General features: G+C 54.4%; 2 protein-coding genes across 3 annotated transcripts; one reads left to right on the top strand and one right to left on the bottom strand.

The window, feature by feature from the left end:
• Positions 1-881: 881 nt before the first annotated feature.
• Positions 882-9,630, bottom strand: PELI3 (pellino E3 ubiquitin protein ligase family member 3). Of its 2 annotated transcripts, XM_012757568.2 has the most exons (8): positions 9,509-9,630; positions 8,224-8,376; positions 7,619-7,690; positions 5,483-5,612; positions 4,789-4,890; positions 3,834-4,028; positions 3,325-3,513; positions 882-1,601 (listed from the first exon to the last, which is right to left on the bottom strand). In XM_012757568.2, exons 2-8 carry the CDS (start codon positions 8,373-8,375, stop codon positions 1,032-1,034), a joined length of 1,410 nt encoding a protein of 469 aa, XP_012613022.1. In that variant the 5' UTR covers position 8,376; positions 9,509-9,630; the 3' UTR covers positions 882-1,031. The 2 variants fall into 2 exon arrangements, with proteins under 2 accessions (XP_012613022.1, XP_012613025.1); XM_012757571.2 differs by lacking the exon at positions 7,619-7,690.
• A 7,095-nt stretch (positions 9,631-16,725) lies between these two features.
• On the top strand, positions 16,726-17,659 carry LOC105867405 (small ribosomal subunit protein uS2-like). Its single transcript, XM_076001647.1, has one exon. It carries the CDS (start codon positions 16,796-16,798, stop codon positions 17,657-17,659), a length of 864 nt encoding a protein of 287 aa, XP_075857762.1. The 5' UTR covers positions 16,726-16,795.
• The last annotated feature ends 5,386 nt before the right edge of the window (positions 17,660-23,045 follow it).

The following is a 23,045-nucleotide window of genomic DNA, read 5'->3' as shown; positions in this document are numbered from 1 at the left end:
CTCTGGACCTGCGCATCTCTCTCCTTTGTTGACTCCTGACCGTCCAACATGAGGTTCAGAATCCTCCATCCAGCATCTTCCCAGTTGGCAGGGCCAACGACCTCTTGCTCCAGCCCCTTCCCTGCCCCCTGTGTCCCATGCTCCAGCTGCACTGAATCTGTCCCTCAGTTTCCTGTTTGCTGACCTGTGCAAGCCCTCCCTCTGCCTTGAGCACCCTTCCCATCCTGTGAACCTGGAAGATTCCAAGCGGCCATCGAGGCTGAGCTCCTAAGCCACCTCCTCTGTGAAGCCCCCTGCCCCACCGCCAGTGAGGACTGCCCCACCGGCCCTGACCATTCTCTGATCCTAGTGCACAGGAAGCTGTGCTGTCATTTGGCAACTTTGTCGGTCCTCCACTAGACTGTGAACTCTGCCCCTGGGGAGGGGGGAGAACCTGGTCTGATCGTCCCTGTGTCCCCAGACCCAACTTGGCATAGAGTCCAGCCCATAATGGTTGTCAGCAAATGCCAGTCCCAGCCTGCCATCTACCCAGCGCTGGCTCCGGGGCTGGAGGCACTGCACGCATGCAGGACACGTGGGATTTGGGCGGGCAGCTGAGCAGCGAGGTTTATAGAAGAACCCAGGGCAGCAGCAGGAGGGATGAATATCTGGAACTGGGTTGGCAGGCTCAGGGCACAGCCAGCCTAAGCTGGGGGTCAGGAGTCCTTGGCCCCTTCACCCCCCCAGGGGCACACAGTGTAGGCGGCATGACGTGGGACGGCCCAGGAAGGGCAGGGGCATGGGGCTGGGCTTCCCTCCATCGGCCCAGGGCAGAGCTGGTACTGAAGGCCCCATCAGTATGACGGGGTGACAGGGTAGAGAGATCCCGGGGACCTCCAGACTTGGGGGGAAGGGCACAGCCCATCCAACATGTTCATCTGGCATGGCCACGTGCCAGCAGCTAGTGTCCCACATGCAGAACTCCCTCTGGGCTGCAGGAAGTGGGGTCCTAGGTGGGTAGGTGAGCACAGCAGCAAGGGGGCCCGGGAAGCCTAGTCCAGTGGCCCCTGGAAAATGAGGCGGACACAGCCATGCTCGCCGGTGAGCCAGGCCCCACAAAAGGGGCAGGCAGCGTGGAAAGCGTGGGTGCCATGGGGCAGCGGTGTCTGGGCCCAGTAGCGGGCAGTCTTCTCGGAGCAGACATGGCCACAGGGCGCAAAGGCGTGGCTGGGGGGCCCAGGGTCCAGGCAGAGCCCAGCCTCCTGGCCCAGCCACAAGGGCACATAGGGCCCCACGAGGCGGCAGAGAGGACATTCACGCTCCTGGGGGCCCCGCTCCCGCCGGCAGCCCCAGCCGTGATAGCCGTGGACGTGGCCACAACGGACGTAGACCCAGGGCTGCTGCTTGTCGGGTGCTGTGCGGCCACGGGCCGGGCTGGGGAAGGCCAGGGTGCTGAGCCCCACGGGGCACTGGGGCCTCGCCGCATTTGCCTCCTGCCGCTGGGCCTCCAGCTGCTTCAGCGTGGGTGCCCGCAGCAGCCCGGCTGGCGTGCGCCACAGCAGCGTGGCCCCGCACAGGTCGATGAGGGAGCCGTCCTGCAGCACGTTGGATTCGTTTTCCACCTGCAGAGGCAGCAGAAGGGTCTTACTGCCCAGGAGGCCCCCAGCCAGGCCGCCTGTCCATCCCACTGAGCCTCCCGGGAGAGGGCACCCTGGGCCAGCAGGATGGGCTGGAAGGCCCTGTCGGAGGGCAGCAGTGCTCCCTGGGTCTGGGCTGGCCCTCGCTCCCAACGGGGCACAGGCCTTGGTTTCCTCATCTGTATAATCAGGAGGTCTGGATCAAAACAGGGTTTTTCTAAAATGTTTTCCAAAGTGCCCCCTAAAGGCAGGGGCGGGGAACACTGGGCATGCCGGATACTTGGCCCACAGCAGCTGTCCAGGGACTGTGGTTAAAAGCAAACGCTCTGGAGCTAGGCTGCCGGGTTTGTTTGGGTTCCTGCCTCACAGTTTACTAACTCTGTGTCCCTGGGGGAGCAACCCCACCTCTCTCTGTCTTAGCTTCCTCATCCTCAAGATGGAGGCGTCCCCTAGTTTCTCTTTTTTTTTTTTTCTTTTTTTTTAATTTTTTTAATTTTTTATTTTTTTTATTTTTTTATTTTTTTTTATTAATATTTATTTTTCCCAGTTTCTCAAATGGTTCTCATGAAGATTAAAGGAATCCGTTAATCTTAGCACTTGGAATAGCGCCTGGCATACAGTGGGCGCTCAATGAGTGTATGAAACATTCAGCCGGGCACAGTGGCTCACGCCTGTAATCCTAGCACTCTGGGAGGCCGAGGCGGGCGGATTGCTCGATGTCAGGAGTTCGAAACCAGCCTGAGCAAAAGCGAGACCCCGTCTCTACTATAAATAGTAATAAATTAATTGGCCAACTAATATATATAGAAAAAATTAGCTGGGCATGGTGGCACATGCCTGTAGTCCCAGCTACTCAGGAGGCTGAGGCAGCAGGATTGCTTGAGCCCAGGAGTTTGAGGTTGCTGTGAGCTAGGCTGATGCCAGGGCACTCACTCTAGCCTGGGCAACAAAGTGAGACTGTCTCAAAAAAAAAAAAAAAAAAAAAAAAAGAAAAGAAACATTCATGTGTATAGTTTAAAAAAATAACGCTTCCCCAAATCTCCCAGTAGTGTTGATGCTCTAAAAAGATAAGCCACGCTTCTCCCTGAGGTTTTGCAGGATGTGCTTACACCCAGGAAGACCTCTGCATGGCCCCGTTTGAGGAGCATAGCCAGGTGACCTTGGGCAAGCCCCTGCCTCTCTTTAGGGCTCACGCCCAGCTCCTACCCTTAGTTCTCCAATCTGTACCCTGTGGCGCTTCCACTGCCACCTGTGTCAGAGAGACTCTAAGGGCCCTTTCCTGTTGGGAGAGGAGAATAAAGCTAAACCCGTCTAAACGTGACAGACACTCTACGGACTGCTAACACACCAGGCTATAAACTGCTCACACAGGGCCAAGTGTCACCCTCCTAAGAGGGTGTGATTTTTTAAGCTGCCAGCAGTCTCAGAGCCGCTTGGTAGTGCACGGGGTGCTTGCATGTGCTCTACTTCAGTGCTCCCCAGAGAGCCCCAGTGGTACACAGACTACACTTAGGGACACAGGTCTGGTCCTATCTGTAGGACAAGTGGCACGTGCCAAGAACTCTCCGAGCCTGGGATCCCCCAGATGGAGCTTGTTGGGGGTTCCCTTGGGCAGAAGGGCTGGTGATCACTCCTGGCTTGGGCAGGGTGCGGGCAGATTGTAAGGGCCTGGCAAGAACGGGAGTGGGGAACAGAGCAGGCCACCTACCAGCTTGCCCCGCTGCTGGGCTGAGCGGCTGTCCCGCAGGGTGTACACATTCCCGCAGACTGAGATCTCTCGCCAGACGCCTGGAGCAGAGTCCTCCGAGAAGCCACCCGCTGGGTGCATCACCAGCACTCCATTGGTGGTCAGGCCATCCATCAGACCATCGGGGGTCCGCCATTTGGCTGCCCGTTCCTGGGACCACATTAGGGGTCAGATCACATCCCCAAGAGGCCCCCCAGCAGGCTGCACATGAGAGGTGCTGCCGCTCTACCCTCAAGTTCAGAGGTGGCCCAGAGAGGACAGGCATTGGACTTGCATGACTTGGGCATCACTCGCCCTCTCTGAGCCTCACTTTGCTCACTTATTTGTTAAGTGGGGTTGCTAATCTCTGCCTGGGTCGTCATTAGGGTTACTGTGGGCTGGTCCGTCACCCCAGGGTGCTGCGCCTCCCCAGCCTACCCCTTGGCTCACTCTCATTTGAAGAGTTGGTCCCTGCCTGGGGGCTCACTCACTCCAAGAAAGATGTTGCTGGAGGCATCGAAGCCAGCAGCGTAGATGCGGGCTGTATAGGGCGGCCGGCGGTCACAGAGGATGCGGCAGGCGTAGCGGGAGATGGTGCTCTGGGCAGAAGGGCCCTCAGTGGCCCCTCCTCCAGGGGACGTGTCTGTTACCACAAAGTCGATCATGTTCTCCGTGGAGCGGCCGATCTGCGGAAAAGAGGGGGCAGGCCCAGGGATTTTATGTGCACAGGGAGGTCTCCTGGGCTTCCCAGCCCAGTGCACCAGCAGCTCTCTGCACGCAGGGCCAGACAGTGAGGCTACCAGGCCCTGGGGGTGGGGCAGCACCAACTCCTTCGGCCCTTGGGGCTCCCAGGTGGGGTGTCCAAGTCCATAAGCCACGGTCTGGAACTTCTCCTTCTCTGTCACCCCACAGTGCTGGGGAACACCCCACTCAACAAAAACTAGTGGATTTGCTGATCGAATAAAAGGGTGCTCAGATGTTAGCAGCAAATAGTGCGTTTTTAGTAGGTATTTATTATACACCAGGCCGCCTGCTACGCACCTTATGTGGGATATACCTCAGCTAATCTGCCCGTGGGTGGGTGGTGTTATGGCCTCACTTTCCAGATGAGGAAAACAAGACCCAGAGAACTTAAATGACTCTTGCCGAAGTCACCCAGCGGTAAGTGGCAGAGCTGGGATCTGAGCCCAGCCATATGACTCTCGCACCTGCACTCTGAACTCTGAGCTGTGTGGCCTCCCGCAGCCTGGGAGTCTCGATACAGCCACAGACTGGCTGTGTGACTCTGAAATTCAACAGGCCACGCTGGAACATCCACACCCTCATCTGAAGAGCAGCGGACTACGCCGAGTGCACATCTTTCCCAGGCCGCAGCCTGGAACACCTGCAGAGCCTAGAGCCCAGCGGCCCTGAGGCCAGGAGGTTTGGGGAGGGGCCTGAGCATACCTGGAACATGTCTGTGTCGCTGTCGTGTGTGTACTCCACTATGACCGAGTGGCTCCGGGACAGTGTGTACGAGATGCTGTGCTGGCCACGGTTACTCAGTGCCTGGCGGGGAGAAAGAAGTCACTTCCCAGGGCATGTGGCCGTGAGAAGCCTAAGCCTCTGAGCCAGAAGCTGGAGCTCAGGTTCCACCTTTGCAGAGGGTGGCCCGCACAGCAGGTGCTTTTACACGGGTTACCTGACTTAACCCCTACAGACACCCCAAGAATGGGGTTATCAGCTGAGGGAACTGCAGGTCAGAGAGCAACGGGCCTAAATGCACACAGCTGGAAATAGTGGAGGCTGAATTCTAACCCAAATCCTCTCGAGCCAAAGGTTTTCCCTTTGCCCTTCTGTGTGACCGTCACATCCCCCTCTCTGAGCCTCAGCTGCCTCTAAGAGGATGCTGCTCATTTCCATCCAATGAATGGGGTCTGGTGGTCAAGGAAACATTTTACCAACTGCAACGGACTGCACACACTGCGAAGGACCTCCCGTCACCACCCTTTCTCTCACAGCCCAGTAGGCAGTGAGTGACGGCACAGTGGCCCCCCTGTTCCAACGGAGCTGAGGGCAGGGAGGACCAGGAAGGCTGAGGACCTGGGCCTTGGGCAGGGAGGGCAGGTATGGCACCCAGGTCGAGGGGTCAGCGGCTTGCCTTGGACACGAGCGGCGTGGAGATGTGGTGCATGACATCCGGCCTCACTCCGTTGGCGTGCGGCCGGCGGCTCAGTGCCAAGCGGCTTCTCCGGCGGCCCTTGTCCCCACTCGCCAAACATCCATTGTAGCTGTGGATGTGGGGAGTTAAGAAGAAAGGGTTTCGGGAGGAGAGAGGGGAGGAGAGAGAGAAGGAGAGGAAGTGAGCTCCTGATGAGACACGACCCACTCTGCCAACTTCTGGGCAGATCCTACCTTAATAAACAAGCTCTAGAACCACCTGGAACTGGAAGACACTACAATAACAAACCAAGGCACTGGAGAGTTGGAGTGGGTATCAGAACAGCTTCAAAAGGACATTCATTCTATTAAGCACGTATTTCCTGGACAGCTGAGCCGTGCCTGGATGGGTGCTGGGGCGGCAGAGGTGATGCACCATGGGTGGGTTGTGGGCCTTCAGTGGAGGGGCCCTAAGCTGCTCCATGACCCAGGCACAGGTCCAGAGGAGAGGAAGGGAATTCTGGTCTTAGGATCAGGTTTCTGGGGGAGGGAACACCTCTACTGGGTCTTGAAGAACTAGAAAGGATTCACCTGTGGTACATTGTCATTTATTACATACAACTAGAAACCAAAATGAAAGAAAAACTAGTCCCACAATGCCACGAACTCCACATATCCATACAAGTCAAATTTCCACTTTCTTTTCCAGCTCTTGTCCAGAGGGAATGATTGTCAGAGGCAAAGAGGGGGTGAGTCATAGCTTTGATCGCTGCCATGTACCAGTGCCTTCGTGTTCCTGGTCCTTCGCGTTATTAATCATCTAATGGAATCTGTGCGACGTCCTGCCAGGCAAGTGTCTTTCTTCCCATTTTACAAATGAGAGAAATCGAGGCTCAGGGAGGTACAGTGCCTTGCCTCAGGCTGGCGAAGGAAAGAATGCCCATCTGAGCCGAGTCTGTCTGACTCTGGACTTGCGAAGCCCTTCCCGATGGAGGCTCAGCCGGAAGAAGGCCCCAGGGCCGGCTGGGTTTGATTGGGGAATGGTGATTTGGGTGGTGAAGTGCCATAGGGGAGATGAAGGTGGTAGAGAGGCCCTATACACAAGGCCAAGGAGGTTATTCTGTAAGCAGTGGGGGGCCATGAGGGTTTTAAAACAGGAAGTGACAGTTGCCAAATACAGACGAGGACCTCTTGAATCAGAATCTTCTGGTGCACTTGTTAAAATCCAGGTCTCTGGTCCCACTAGACTCTGATTCTGGAGGCCTGAATGGGCCCATCTATGTGTATCTTCAACACGCTCTCCCGGCGGTTCTGATGCATGGCCAGAGTGGGGCTTTGCTGCTCTGCAGAGGGCTGTCAAGGGGGCCACACCTTTTGGTCTGCAGTGTCCCCCATCAGTGGCCTTGCCCCCGGCTGGAAGGCCAGCCCTGCCTTTGGGACAGGAAGCAGCTGCCTTTCCCACACAAGCACTCCCAAGAGGGCCTCACTCGTGAGCTCTTGCCCTCGTGAGCTCTTTCCACGTACTGGGGGCAGGCCCTGGGGTGGGGTAGTTCAGGACACAGGCCTGGGATGCAAGTGGGCCTGGTGTAAGCCTAGCTCTTGTACTTAGCAGGTGACCTCTGTAAAATGGGGCTCATTTTTCAGGACTTGCCTCACAGGTTCATTTTGATAACTAAACAAGATAAAGCATTTACAAAATGCTTGGCACAGAGTTTGGCATCTTTATAGCAGGCCCTTGATAAGCATTAGTGATCATTATTTTCTTTAAAAAGCATGTGGCACATACATGTCAACAAACAGTAGTCATTATTATTTCTTAATAATCCTCATAATGAATATAGAGCTTATCAAATAGTTTCTTCGGGACGGATGACAGAGAGAGGCCCAAGGGAGACCTGGATGGAGGAGGAGGAGGAGGAGGAAGTCCCTGGGGAAAGAGCTGAGTGGATGGTGCGGGAACCCCGGTCAGGCGAAGACCAGGAGGGTTGAGGACTGCCCAGCCACCAACCCGCGTCACTCCCTCTCTTGTGGCCTCGGCTCGCTCATCTGTAGCGTGAGGGTCAGCTGTGGCTTAGTTAAAGAGCACTAGACCTAGAGTAAGAAAGACCTGGGTCCAAATCCCAGCCCTGCCACTTACCAGCTGTGTGCCCTTGGGCCAGTCACTTCCCCTCTCTGAGCCTCGGTTTCCTCACCTCCTTCCTCACAGCATCTTTGTGAAGATTGAAATGAAATAATGTCCGTGAAAGGGCTCGGCACAGGCCTGCCTCCCAGAACACTTGCCACGTGCCGGGCGCTGTTTACGTGCTTTACAGAAATCACCTCACTCATTCCTTCCGACACCCTCTGAGGTAGGGTTATTATCACCCCTGTTTGCAACATGGGCAAATGGAGGCATGGGAAGTTCAGCGACCCGCAGAGGCAGGACTCAAACCGAGCAGTTTGGCTGCAGAACCAGAGTTCTTCACCCCACACCACACACACACGAGGGCGTTATGAATGGCAGCTGGTGTTACTTTTTTCCTCATCTGATCAGAAACTTGGGCAGTTACAGTGGTCTCGGTAATTTGTGAAAAATGGGAAGATAAAATCATACTTAGGAATGGAGGTGGGTTCGGTCACTTTTGTCTCTCCGCTGGGAAGGTGAGGAGGGACAAACACAGAAGGCCCTGTGGGGGTGGGACCCTTGCTCTGGCTGCCCTGGGGGTACCTGGTGCCCCACCCCTCCCACACCAGGGAGCTCACCCCAGAACGATGAGCTCGCCATACTTGATGGGCTCCTCGCCTGGCTGTGCATCTTCACCGGGAGAGGAGAGGACACAAGAGCCCTTGTTCCCTGGGTGCTGGAGGTCTGAGGTTCGAGGGGCCCCCACTTCAGGGTTTCCTTCCAGCACCATTCTGGGCAGAATGAGAGAGAAAAGAGCTTTCCAGCTTCCCATCCCAGCCCCCCTCAACCCCAGCTCCAGCCTACTGCAGGGCCACCTAAGCTAAGGCAATAATGACCTTTCACTGCCTCTGTTGCTATGGCAACCACTTCACCTCAGCCTCCCCTAAACTGCCCCAGGATGCTGGGGTACCAGGGAGGGGAGATGGGTGGGATGGAACCAAGAGCCTCCCTGTGGAGGGTGGCACAGTCTGGGGGTCAGGATATTTGGTGGAGCCAGAGGGATGGACAAACTTGGGGTGGCCAGAGGGTGCCTTCTGACCAAGACACCAGTCTGGGATGTGGTTGGAAGAGGGGCTTGCCATGAGTTGGGGGGCCTTACCCCTCACCTCAGACTCAGTTCCTGGGTTTAGTTCTTAGCCCCAGGACCTCTGAGCTACTTCCTCTGTCAGGTTCTTTGACTCCATCTATCCATCTTAATCCTTCTGCCCCTGTGCGGTCTAGGCCTCTGTCTGTTTTCTCAATGACTTTCTGTCCTCCCAGCCGCTGTCCTTTTTGCTCTCTCTCTTCCCACCCTCTCCTATCTCGTCTGCCCGCCTCCACCTCACCATCATCTGCCTCAGTCTCCCCACCTTGACCTCGCCCTGCGGCCAGGCCAACAGGCTCCCCCGGGTGCGCGTCCCTCCCTCCCTCAGGTGTGTGTCTGCGGCCCGGCCGCCCGGGTCTGGGTCTCGGGAGGCCTGTGGGGGCGGCGCTCCCCCCGCCGCCCGGGCTGCAGCAGAGCTCGCCTCCCGCAGGCAGCCTGTTTGGAAAACATCCCCGCGCGGGAGGGACTGCGCCGGCGGGCCCGCGCCCCGCGCCCCGGGCGGGCACAGCGACGGCCCAGCGCATACGCAGATACACACCCGGCGGCCCCTCCGCGGAACACGCGCGCGCACGCACACGGCCCCGCACAGCCCGAGCCCCGCGGCCAGTGCCGGGACGGGCGCGGAGCCCACCGCACCCGCGACCGCAGGGACGCGCGCAGCCACAGGCGCCTGCCCTCGGACCCACTCCCGCCGTCACCCCCAGACACGCAAACACGCCCCCCGCGCCCGCCCGGGCCCGCCCGGCGCAGCCCCCGCCCCCTCCGCCCCTGCAGCTCACCTGGCCGCGCTCCGGGCCCGCTGGGCGCCGCTCCCTCTCCGCCTCGCCCCTGCTCGGCCTCGGGCCGCTGCGGCGGGATGGGCCCGGCCCGCGGCGGCTCCGCGCTGCCTCGTCACGGGGACACCCGGGGCCGGGGGAGGGGGATGAGCGCGAACCGCCACGCTCCGCCCCCTGTCCAGATGCCCCGCCCCGTTGGCCCCGCCCCCAGGAGAGCTCCGCCTCGCCCAGACTCCGCCCCTTGCGGCGAAGCTTAGCCCTAGTCGGCGGAGCTCCGCCCTTTCCCGGGAGACCACGCCCCTCCCCGAGCATCGCCCTCGGACCCAGGGAAGCCCCGCCCACCGCTGTCTGTGGGACTCCCTCGCCCCTCCTCTCTGGCTCAGGGACTCCCCAGTAATCCACGCGACCCTTCCCCCAGTCCAGGCTTCCCAGACTGCGCACTGGGGACTCCGAGGTTCTCCCCGGGACCCGGGCGCCCCTCCCCACCGTAGGCCGGGCCCTCACACTGGGCAGGAGGCCCCTGCACCGACATTAGGCCCGAGTCTCCCCACCCCCAACCCCAGACCCTGCCTCCTGCCACGTGGCGAAGCCACGCAAATCGAGAAATGAGAAGACTAGCAGGAGAGAAGGAAAGTACTAGAGCAGGAAGAGGGGGTGCGCGCAGCGGTGGAGGCCCAGAAAAACAGCTGCAGGTGACCAGAGTCACGGACCTGTTTCCAGCCCAGCTTGGCTGCTTTCTCGCCAGGTGACCTCAGGCTGGCTGCGGGCCCTGGTGTCCACCTGTCTTCTCCCCTCCTCCCGCCAGCATGCACACACCATCTGAGACGCCACGAAGGGGAAGGAGACGTTTGGGGGAGCGCAGCCCTTCTGGGCCCGGGGCTTGCCATACATCTCTGCTATCAGTTGTTAGAGCAGGTGAAACCCTTCCGTCCCTGGGAGGCAGGTACTGCAATTGCCCATTTTACAGAAAGGAGACAGATTTACAAAAGGGACTGGCTTATTGTAGTTTCCTAGAAACGACCAAGAGGGGATCTCAGCTTTCTGAGTGACTCCTAAGCCTCGCTCGTAACTTCCATACCTTGTTACTTAATGGGGGCGGCAGGATGGAGGCTCAGAGGTGCAGAACAGAAAAAAACTTGTGAGCATCAAATAAGGTCCCTATTGCTCAGTATCTCTTGGTCTGGAACTATAAATAAGGGCTGCGTTATCGTTCCAGACCAAGTCTTTGGTCTTTGGGGGTGGGGGTTATGGAAAAATCAGAGAAGGCTGCACAGAGGAGGTGGCCTTTGGCTGCCACCATGAGGGACGGACGTGTGGTAGTTTGCCCACACATTCCTGAGAGCAAGCCTCTGCTCATACCAACTTGTTGCATGTGAAGCTCCCAACCTACCAGACTCCCCCTGGGCCCCACCGCATCCCTCCCACTAACTCCCCCACGTAAAAATAGTCAAAGATACAACTGCTTTGCTAGTTGTCCTGGGCCCCGGCGGCTAGATGAAACACGGAAGCCTCCAGAGCACGTCCTCTGGGAGAAGACACTCATTAGTCAAAGAGAAACTCCCTGAGAGGCGGCCACCAAGCAGGCCGGACTGCCGGGCTGCACCACACATGCCCACCTCTGTGCTGGTGTGCACAGCCCCAGTGCAGTACAGCACGCTGGGACTGTCTTGCTCCCTTTTGTTTCCCCTCCTTGCCCCCCCCCCCCCCCCGCCTCGGGCTTCCAGCACTCTGCCAGCCAGAGCAGATCCTCAGTGAACACAGACTGAATTGCTATTACAGTCCCCAGTTTGCAGATGAGAAAACTGAGGCTCAGGCAGGAGGAGAAACTTGGCCCAGGGCTCACGGCCGGGCACGTGTGGAGCTGACATTTCGCCAGAGCCCCAGTGCCGGAGTGGGAGAGATTGCAGGTACTCGGGGGACCAGGCAGAGGTCTCTCCCGGGATGGAGCTGCACGGGCACAGCTGGACCACAAGGGGCCTCAGGGGGCCGGGTTGTCCCTGTCCCAGCATTGTCTGTGACAGGGTAGAAGAGTGAAGAGTTGGGACACCACCTGCAGACACAGATGCCCACGTCCCAGCCATGGCTTCTGGCTCTCAACCCAGTGCTCTGTCTCAAGAACTCCAGCTTCTCAACCTCTCTGGGCCTCAGGTTCCTTATTTGTAAAACGGCAATAATAATAACGGTGCCTACCTCTGGTGGATGACGATTTTGCAGTTTTGTTCTGAAACCCCGTTGTTCGGCCCTTCTCTCTCTTCAGTCTAGATCTTGTCCCGATTGCTTCAAAAAAGAGGCAAAGAAAGGAATGGGATAAAAACTTTATTTCTTTAATTCTTGGGTTCAAGTGCCTGAAGGGAAGGGGCCGGCATAAGCAGTTGGAAGAGCAGTTGTGTACCTAGTTAAGAAAAGATGTTGAAAAAGCAAGAAGCAGCAGCAGTAAACTCTTTCTGGGCTAGGAGATTTGGAGGGGAGGGAGAGCTGCGGCGCTGGGCTCTGCCTCTGTGGCCTGGCTAGGGCGGAGGCTGGGTTTGGGGAAAGACAGGCCACACAGATGTAGTTGGGGACCCCGAGCAGAGGAGACCTTGGCCTCACTTCTCAGGCTATGGCTTTGGAGGAGAGCCCTGGCAGCAGAACGACAATAGCAGCCTGTGGGTTTGTCTTAGAGATGCACAGTGGCCTGGGAAATTAACTCGATATTTCTGTGCCGCAAAATTGCAACGCTCAGGAAGGCTGGAGTGTCCTAAGGGATCTCATAGCTGACAGGAGGGTGGCTCAGGGCACCTGGATTGACAACTAGAGCCCAGTAAGATGCAGGTATCTCAGTAGAAGCTGGTGATGAAGACAGCTAGGCCACAGGGACACCAGTCCACAGGCCTCTTGCTCCTCCCAGTGGCATGACGGTAGGGAAGTCCCTGAAAACGAGAGGCCATTCCAATTAGGAGAGAAGTGAGGGGCCCCGCAGACTCAGAAGAACTGAGTATAATCTGAGATGACTGAGAAAAGCTGGAACTTAACTGCGTTGTCTCCCGACAGGTGCCATGGCAACAGAGAGACAACGTTTAGTTCTAGAACAGGGGTGAACAAACTACAACCCCCGGGGCCTGACCCAGCCTGCTGCCTGCATTTTGTAAACAGCGTTTCCTGGGCGCATGGCCGCACCCACTAGCTCATGTACCGCATGGGGCAGCTTTCAGTAGCTCATGTACCGCATGGGGCAGCTTTCACTAGCTCATGTACCGCATGGGGCAGCTTTCAGTAGCTCATGTACCGCATGGGACAGCAGCAGAGTCAAGTATTAACAGTTGTGGGAGAGTCTGTATGGCTCTCAACGTCTGAAATATTTACTGTCTGGTCCCTTACAAAAAGAAAAGTTTGCTGACTTCTAGTCTAGAAGGCTATGGAAGTTATAATTTATGCCCCCTTATATTTACTTATCTTTCTTTTCTTAGAGAAAGGGTCTCACTTTGTCACCCAGGCTGGAGTGCAGTCATGCAATCACAGCTCACTGCAGCCTCCAGCTCCTGGGCTCAGGTGATCCTCCTGCCTCAGCCTCCCGAGTAGCTGGGACTACAGGCGCCACCACCAGGCCCATTTCATATGCCTCCTTTTATAATGAAAAGCCTAATGGCTTGAATATATGGGACCCCGCCTGGGGTCATTGGGGATTAAACCAAAGGGTTCTGTAAACAGCTCATCTCAGTGCCTGCCTGTTTCTGCATTACGAGGTATCCCAAAACTTAGTGGCTTAGATAGTAAATATTTCTCATCTTACTCAGTTTCTGATGGTCAGAAATTTGGAGCAGTTTAGCTGGGTGGCTGTGGCTTGGGGTCACTCATGAGGTTGTAGTCCAGTGTCAGCTGGAGCTGTCATCATGTGGAGGCTTAGCAGGGGCCCGGGGACCCCCTTCCCAGGAGACTCACCCATGCACCCGGCAAGCGAGTGCTGCCTGTTGGTGAGAGGCAACCATTCCTCTGCTTATAAACGTCTCCTTGGGCTGCTTGAATGTGCTCACACCATGATAGCTGGATCCCGTAGAGTGAGTGATCCAAGACAGCAAGACTGAAGCTACATGTATTTTTTTTTTTCTTTTCTTTTTTATAGAGACCGGGGTCTCGCTATGTTGCCCAGACTGGTCTCAAACTCCTAGCCTCAAGAGATCCTCTTGCCTCAGCCTCTCAAAGTGCTAAAATTACAGGTGTGAGGCACTGTGTCTGGTTTTTTGGGGGTTTTTGTAAGCTAGCCTCAAAAGCCAGACACCATCATTTCTGTGATGTACTATTGGTTGCACAGAATACAGCCAGTGTGGGAGGAGCCTATGCAAGGGTGGGCGTGCCGGCAGGCAGGGAGCACTGAGGGTCATCTCCGAGGCCGGCTACCACAGACTGCCCTCTGGCTCCCCTCCCACCCCACACCCCGTCACTGCATTAGCTGGAAATCCAGAGCCTCATCATCTTAAGCAGGTCCAGGTGTGCAGGAGGCAACTCAGATACGGTTCCTTGGCTACAGCCCCTCGAGTACAGTTCCTCTCCATCTGGAAACCTGTGAACTAAAGAGATATGTTATCTTCCCCCTGCACACCCAACAGACAGTGGCGGGACAGACATAGGGTCACTGCTGCATATACCTTTGTGTTCAAAGGGTGGGACTAGGGGAGGCATGCAGGAGTCACTGGTGCCTGGCAATTGTGAAATTCAGCCGGACACAAGCTGGCAGTCTGTTGATTAAGACCGCAAGTTTTAGTCTTAATACAGAAGTCTGTAAGCCTGAGAATAATTACTCATGGCTCTTGGCTCCACCCTCTGAGCTCTTGGTTCTACCCCCTGAGCCATCCTTCCTTTGTCATGAAAGGTAGCTGTGCCTGCAGCTGAGTGGTTTTGTTTGCCTGCAGCCTGTCTGTAGAAGTTTGGGGGCCCAAATGCCTCTTTCCCATTTACACTGTCTTTTTCTTTCTTTTTTTTTTTTTGAGGCAGAGTCTCGCCCTGTTGCTCAGGCTAGAGTGAGTGCCGTAGTGTCAGCCCCGCTCACAGCAACCTCAAACTCCTGGGCTCAAGCCATCCTCCTGCCTCAGCCTCCCGAGGAGCTGGGACTACAGGCATGTGCCACCATGCCTGGCTCATTTTTTTTTCTATATATATTTTTAGCTGGGCAGTTAATTTCTTGCTATTTATAGTAGAGACGGGGTCTCGCTCTTGGTCAGGCTGGTTTCGAACTCCTGACCTCGAGCAATCCGCCTGCCTTGACTTCCCAGAGTGCTAGCATTACAGGCGTGAGCCACCACGCCAGGCCAACACTGTCCTTTACAGTCCAAATTGGCAATGTTTCAGCCAATGTAATCCTCTTAAAAACGCTATGGATTTCTATGAATCATATTCCCTCCTTTAGACTATACCTACAAATCTCTTTGAGATAAGCTCCTCTCTGCCATGGCCTTACGCTGATTGACAACTCCCTTGATGTTCCCAGAAGCCTTATTGTTTGACAGAATGGTTCTATAGCTGTACCCGTGGCTTTGACTTTATGCTACATTGTCCTGTATTTGATCTTTTCCCAGAAGCCATTTCTTAATCTTAGCATTTTTGCTGGCTGGAGAAGCTGGGGGTTTTTTAAACCATCAAATCCTCTTTGGTTTAACGGTGCTTTGTCAGTTTATAGCTTGCCCTTTACATTTTAGTCTAAGCAGGAAGAAGAAATTAGGTGGTACCTTCACCATTTTGCCTGGAAATCTCCTTTGCTAGACCATGCAGTTCATCACGCACATTTTCTACTTTCCACATGACCACATGTGATAATGTTTCTAAATTTTCTGCCACTGTGTAACAAGGATCTTCTTGCCTTGAGATCCAATGACATTTTCCCACTTTCCTTTCGGCCCCCACTGTCAGCCTTATCAAAGGCCATCAGTCTTCTGCTGACAGTATCCCTAAGGCTGTGGCAGAGGGACTCAGAAGGTAGCCCCATGACCCTAACCTCCCAGAATCCACACCCATGTGTAATTCCATCCCTTTGAGTCGGGGGGCAGGACCTGTGACCTGCTTCTAAGCAACAGTGTCTGGCAAAAGTGAGGGGTGTACATGATTAGTGACGGTGTGATTGTGTCACACAGGTTTGTAGCACCTGTCTTACAGGGAACCTCTCTGTCTCACTCCTTTGCTGGCTTTGAAGAAGCAAGCTGCCATTTGTGGGCTGTCCGTATTGGGAGGCCCATGTGTCAAGGAACCAAGGGTAATCTCTCAGAGCTGAGGATGGCTTTCAGCTAGCGTCCGGCAGAGAACCAAAAAGCTTGGTCCTAGAACTGCAAGGAATTGAGCTCTGCCAACAAAAATGGATCCTTCCCCAGTTGAGCCTCAGATAAGACCACAGCCCTAGACAACGCCTTGATTTGAGCCATGTGAGACCCTAGGCAGAGGACCCTGCCTAGCCATGCCTGAACTCCTGATCCCACAGAAATTTGTGAGGCAATAAATATGTGTTGTTTAAGCTGCTACGTTTGTGGTGCACTGGCAAACAGCAGTAGATAACTAATACGAAGGCTTTCAGACTTTTGCCTGTAACACTATCCTCAAAGTCTTTCTACTCTCTGCTCATCACCCGGTTCCAAAGCCACTCCCACATTTTCAGGCATTTGTTATTTACCCCACTCCTGGCGCCAAATCTGTATTAGTTATTGCTGAGTAACAGATTACCCCAAACCAAGCTGCTTAAAACAGTAAGCATTTATAACCTCAAACAGTTTGTGAAGGTTTGGGGGTTCAGAAACAGTTTAGCTGGGTGTTCCAAGGTAAGCAGGTCTATGCCAACCTACCCCCAAAGGCCAAGGGAGCTGAGCGGCTAAAGAAAGACACTGACCAAAAAAAAAAAAAAAAAAGAAAGAAAAAGAAAGAGACTGACAAACCTGGTTTCATGGAAAGAGACATTTATTTAATAGGGACTTACAAACAGAAGCAATGTCTTGGGAGGCTGCAAGAGAGCAGATCCCTGCACCCGGCCTACAGAAAGTATTCTTTATATGGCAAGCGTTTAGGGTAGAACACGTGCAGCTGGTCATGTCTTCAGACTTTCTTGCCAAGACTCGTGACCACTGGGGAGGTCAGGTAAGTATCTTTATGAGGGGGTTACCTAGGCACTGTTGAAACACTTCACTGCAGAGCACCTTGGTGTGCGGAAGTCAAACACTGGTGATGGTGGCATTTTTGTTTCAAGAAGGCATCTCTTGCTTTTCCCCGCTACCCACGGAAGGGGCCCATATGGCGTTGTTCTGGATTCCCGTCGTAACTTAAAGGGAAACTTTCACGATGTCCGGAGCCCTTGATGTCCTGCAAATGAAGGAGGAGGATGTCCTCAAATTCCCTGCTGCAGGAACCCACCTTGACCTCCAAATGGAACAGTACATCTACAAAAGGAAAACTGATGGCATCTACATCATAGATCTGAAGAGGACCTGGGAGAAGCTTCTGTTGGCAGCTCGTGCCATTGTTGCCATTGAAAACCCTGCTGATGTCAGTGTCATATCCTCCAGGAACACTGGCCAGCGAGCTGTGCTGAAGTTTGCTGCTGCCACTGGAGCCACTCCTATTGCTGGCCGCTTCACTCCTGGAACCTTCACTGACCAGATCCAGGCAGCGTTCCGGGAGCCGCGTCTTCTGGTGGTTACTGACCCCAGGGCTGACCAACAGCCTCTCACAGAGGCGTCTTATGTTAACCTGCCTACCATTGCTCTGTGTAACACAGATTCTCCTCTGTGTTCCGTGGACATTGCCATCGCACGCAACAACAACGGGGCTCACTCTGTGGGTCTGATGTGGTGGATGCTGGCCCGGGAAGTTCTCCGCATGCGTGGCACCATCTCCCGTGAACACCCGTGGGAGGTCATGCCTGATCTCTACTTCTACAGAGATCCTGAAGAGATTGAGAAGGAAGAGCAAGCTGCCGCCGAGAAAGCTGTGACCAAAGAGGAGTTTCAGGGTGAATGGACAGCTCCAGCTCCTGAGTTTACTGCTACTCAGCCCGAGGCTGCAGACTGGTCTGAAGGCATGCAGCTGCCCTCTGTGCAGTTCCCCACTGAAGACTGGAGCGCTCAGCCTGCCACGGAAGACTGGTCTGCAGCTCCCACTGCTCAGGCCACTGAATGGGTGGGAACAACCACTGCGTGGTCTTAAAGTTCTTCTACAAACCCTTAACAATGGAAATAAGGTTGATGGAAAATAAACATGAGTTTCTAAAAAAAAAAAAGAGAAGGCATCTCTCTTGCCATACAACGGGCTGTTTTCCTACACTGGGTGGTTCCAGCCCAGAGCCTCTCATGGAGTTACAGTTAAGAGGCCGGCTGGGGCGTAGTCATAAGACAGCTTGACAGGGCTGGAGGGTCCACTTCAAAGCCAGTGCAGGCTGTCGGCAGGAGGCCTCGGTCCTTCTCCGTGTGGACCTCTGCAGAGGACTGCTTGAGTGTCCTTGCAGCACAGCGACTGGATTCTCTAACACAATAAGAGTCAAAGACGAAAGCCACAATGTCACATAGTGTCATTTCTGGTCTATTGATCAAAGTGATCACGAGCCTGTCCAGATTCAAGGGGAGGAACTGGGACCCCACCCCTCGATGAGAATAAAGTGAAAGAAGTTTCATCCATAGCTTCAGATCACCCGCTGAAATGTGGGACCAGGCTTCCTATTGCTAGGAGACCCTTCCCCCTTTCCCTCACATCTGATTGGACCATAGATGGGCACCTGACTCGAAAGTCGTCCATCCATTGGTTATAGGGCATCCAATGCCCTTATCAGACAAACAAATTGTGTATTACTAATGAAAATGAACGAATTGCAGCCAAATGCAAGAATATGGGTTAATTTGAAAAATATGACTTTGAGGTTTTGCTTCTGGGCCGACAGAATGAGGAGCTCTGCAGGATGACCCCCTTCCCCAAGCAAACTGGTGAAAATTTAAAGCAAACGAACAAACAACCATTTAAAAAATGGTCCTAGGAGAGTACGGCAAGTGAAGAAACATTTATCAAAAAAACCTATTAAAACTCAGTAAGAGGCCAGGCACAGTGGCTCACGCCTGTAATCCTAGCACTCTGGGAGGCTGAGGCAGGCAGGTCACTCAGGGTCAGGAGTTTGAAATAAGCCTGAGCAAGAGCGAGACCCCGTCTCTACTAAAAATAGAAAGAAATTAATTGGCCAACTAAAAATTTATAGAAAACATTAGCCGGGCATGGTGGTGCATGCCTGTAGTCCCAGCTACTCGGGAGGCTGAGGCAGGAGGATCGCTTGAGCCCAGGAGTTTGAGGTTGCTGTAAGCTAGGCTGATGCCATGGCACTCTAGCCCAGGCAATAGAGTGAGACTCTGTCTCAAAAAACAAAAAAACAAACAAACTAAGTAAGAAAAGGGAGTCTGGTATTTAAATCGAGGCCCACCCCCTCACCCCCCTCGCTCCCTCCCGAGTTCCAGCATTCTGCACTGGGGCTGCCAGGCTGCAGGACTCCCTCTGTCCCAAGCTCCAGCCCAGAGGGCTGTCTTGCAGGAGGGGCTGGCAGCAGCAGCTCTCAGCCTGCCACAGCTGCCTGGTGTTGAGGCTCTGTTCTGGGTGAGTGGAGCTGGGAGGTGGGGGCTCCCTTCTTCCACTCAGCCCCCACTGTGGGATGAAGGCTCAACCTCGGGCATGGAGCCCCTGAGAATACTTAGGGTGCCAGTCACCCTTGCCCCAGCTTGTGGAGCCGGGGTTCCACTCAGGAGGAAGTTGGGGCAGCTGAGGAGGCCTGGGGCTGCTGCACTGTCCCTCCACCAAGCATGCAGCTCCCAAAGTGGGGGTGTCACTCAGAGAGAATCACGTGTTGTTCCTGCCAGCACCAGCGCCCTGGCTCAGAGATTCCCCGTGGGGACAGAAGTGGATGAGAGAGAGAAAAGAGAGAGGGCTCCAAATCCTTCTCCTAAGGAACTGATTTTATTTGCAACAGGTTGTGGAGAAGTTGAAATTCAAGCCCCAGCACTCTCTCAAAACAGCAGAGGAGCCAGGTGTGGTGGCTCACGCCTGTAATCCTAGCACTTTGGGAGGCTGAGGCGGGCTGATTGCTCAAGGTCAGGAGTTCGAAACCAGCCTGAGTGAGACCCCCGTCTCTACCAAAAATAGAAATAAATTAATTGACCAACTAAAAATATATATACAAAAAATTAGCTGGGCATGGTGGCGCATGCCTGTAGTCCCAGCTACTTGGGAGGCTGAGGCAGTAGGATCGCTGAGCCCAGGAGATTGAGGTTGCTGTGAGCTAGGCTGACGCCACGGCACTCACTCTAGCCTGGGCAACAAAGTGAGACTCTGTCTCAAAAAAAAAAAAAAAAAAAACAGCAGAGGGTGTGATGAAAGGCAACAGGGAGGAGATGGATGGACTGGGGGGAGGGGCACAGGCTGGGCTTTGGGCTGGCGGGTCTGGAGAGGAGCTGGGGAAAGAGGCACTGGAAGATCCTCCTGGAGTCAGAGCAAATCTCAAACACCAGCCCTGGGGACTATTTCCTCCAGGGAGTCTGAGTTTGATTGGGTCCGTGTGTGGAGCAGTTTATGAGTATTGTTGAAAATACAGAAATAGAGAGAGCTCAGCTGGCCATTAGTGGAGCTTGACGGCTGGGTGTGGTCAGGGAAAGGGTCAGTCAAAGAGAGTCCTGCCAAGGCCACCGCTCACCCAGGTGACTGTGGGTCCCCAAGGCTGCACCCACCACGGAACGACATCAGAGGCTTCACACTCTGGCTGCAGGAAAGGAGGGGACAGACTGCACTAAAACAACCCCTCCAGTCACTAAATGGGCAGATAAGGTAACAAGCCCCAGCAGACTTGCATCCGTCACACACAAACGACCTGGCACTGGGAGGCCCCAGGAGCAGCAGGGAAGGGGGAGGCAGAGGAGAGCGGAGGCTGGGCCCCCTCCCACCTTTGACTGGCAACATGGAGAATTAGGGCCCTGGAACTGCCCACATGTCACTCATCCTCCTCCCTCATCACCCGCATTCCACCTGTCACCAAGTCCTGCCCACTTATGTCCCCACAGCTCCCACCAATCTTGCCATCCCCTCTGTGGCTGTCCAGAGAACAGGACTGAGATCCAGGTCTGTCTCTGCCAACACACACACACACACACACACACACACACACACACACACCCTAGCTGTGTGACCTTGGGCAAGTCTCTCCGCCTCTCTGAGCCTCAGCTCTCTCAACTGTGAAATAGCAATGATAACGATGCCTACCGCACAAGACTGTCCTGAGAAATCGGCAAGATTGCCCAGAAAGGGTGCTCAGCGCAGGCTTGGCTCCCAGCCTGTGGGGAACGCTACCTAAAAGGCAAATGCTATCACTGTCAGTTCAGACTTCATCTGTTCTGGGTGGGACACTCAGGACAGCCACCCGAGTGGCCTCTCTGTCTCCATTCTTGCCCCTCCAATCTGTCCTCTGTAACTCGGCCGGTGTCAGGCCCCTGTCTGAGGCTGGTCAGGGTGCCTACAGCTTCTTTTCCAAGAGTGTGGGGGTCTGGCCCATCTGGGACACTGGCTTTCTAGAACCTCCCCACCAGGGACCCCTGCACTTGTCACAGCGCCCCAGCGATCCTGCTGTGCACTGATGCTTGAGACTCAGTGCTCTGCAAGCTAAAGTCTGCAGCCTGCCACCCCCTATGTCACACCGCACCCTCCAGCACACGTCCCTGCTGCCCACGCTCTCCCAAGACTCTCTGCCTGTTCCCCCTGCCTCCCTCAGGCTGGGGAAGGTGCCAATTATAAGGCAAACTGTGTCTCCCCAACAATTTCTGTATTGAAGCCCCAACCCCCAGGACCTCAATATGCGACTATATTTGGAGACAGGGCCTTTAAAGGGGTGATTAAGCTAAAATGAGGCCGATTAGGGTGGGCCCTAATCCAGTTTGACTAATGTCCCCATCAGAAGAGGAAATGTGGACACGCAGAGATGCGCCGGGGCGCAGAGGGACGGCCACGTGAAGACACAGGGAGAGGGTGACCATCTGCAAGCCAAGGAAAGAGCCTCGGAAGAAACCAAACCTGCTGGCACCTTGCTTTTGGATTTCTGGCCTCCAGACCTGTGAGAAAAGAAACTTCTGTCCTTTAAGAGCCCAGGTCTGTGGTATCTTGTCACGGCAGCCTGAGCTGACTAGTGCCCGTCTCTGCACTGTGCCACCTACGGTACCGGCAGCTCGCAAAGAACTCGCCACACTGCTCTACAACTGTCTTTTTACTCATTCATTTCCTCTCCCATTAGATCAGGCTTTTTTCAGACGAGGGTGGTGACCTATCAGTGGGCATTGAATTCGAGCGTTCAGCCAGCATGCTGAATGGAACAGAATGGACTAGAACGGAAAATAGCAGAGTACATCACATAAAGATGTGAACTGCCCCACGACACCGGTGTTCGCCTGTGGATGTGTCTGTGTGTGTATCTTTGGCCATGATGTCAAAGATATAAAGCCACTGCTGTAGGCTGTGTGACCCTCAAGGATGACCTCACACCTGCTCATTTCTGTATGTCCAGTTCAGAAAGAAAGAAAGAAAATGTGGTAAATATACACAATGGAACACTATTCAGTCATTAAAAACAGAATGAAACACGAATCATGTCTTTTGCAGCAATATGGATGGAACTGGAGTCGTTATCTTAAGTGAAACAAGTCAGACATAGAAAGACAAATATTGCATGTTCTCACTCTTAAGTGGGAGCCAAACAATGGACAGAGAGAGTGGAACAATAGACAATGGAGACTTGGGAGGGCAAGGGAGCAGGAGGGGACGGATGATGAGAAACTACTTAATGTACTTAATGGTTATGATGTATATTATTCAGGGGAAGGACACCCTCAAAGCCCTGACTTGACCACTACACTATCTATGCATGTAACAAAATTGCACTTGCATTCCACAAATTTATACAAATTAAAAACAAATAAAAATTTAAAAAGGATTCATTGCACTGTGGGGCACACAGAAATAAATCATACTCACTCTGGCTTGCTCTAGGCCAGGCTCTCTAAGTGTTTTACCAGAATTAACCAATTTCTCATGAGGCAGGTACCATTATTAGCTCCATTTTTTTTTGAGACAGAGTCTTGCTTTGTTGATCAGGCTAGAGTGAGTGCCGTGGCGTCAGCCTAGCTCACAGCAACCTCAAACTCCTGGGCTCAAGCAATCCTCCTGTCTCAGCCTCCCAAGTAGCTGGGACTACAGGCATGCGCCACCATGCCTGGCTAATTTTTTCTATATATATTAGTTGGCCAATTAGTTTCTTTCTATTTATGGTAGAGATGGAGTCTTGCTCTTGCTCAGGCTGGTTTTGAACTCCTGACCCCCAGCAATCCGCCAGTCTCGGCCTCCCAGAGTGCTAGGATTACAGGCGTGAGCCACCGCGCCCCTGGCCATTAGCTTTATTTTACTAGGAGGAAACCTGAAGCACAGCGAGGTTAATGACCTTGCCCAAGGTTTTACAGCTTGGTCCCAGAGTCTTGGTATGGGTAATGAGGCTGGGTGTCATGAAGGCCTTGATGGACTTCAGAGG

Source organism: Microcebus murinus, chromosome 4 (assembly GCF_040939455.1).
Source record: "Microcebus murinus isolate Inina chromosome 4, M.murinus_Inina_mat1.0, whole genome shotgun sequence".
Taxonomy (NCBI): Eukaryota; Metazoa; Chordata; class Mammalia; order Primates; family Cheirogaleidae; genus Microcebus; species Microcebus murinus.
This window is presented reverse-complemented; position numbering and strand designations above follow the sequence as displayed.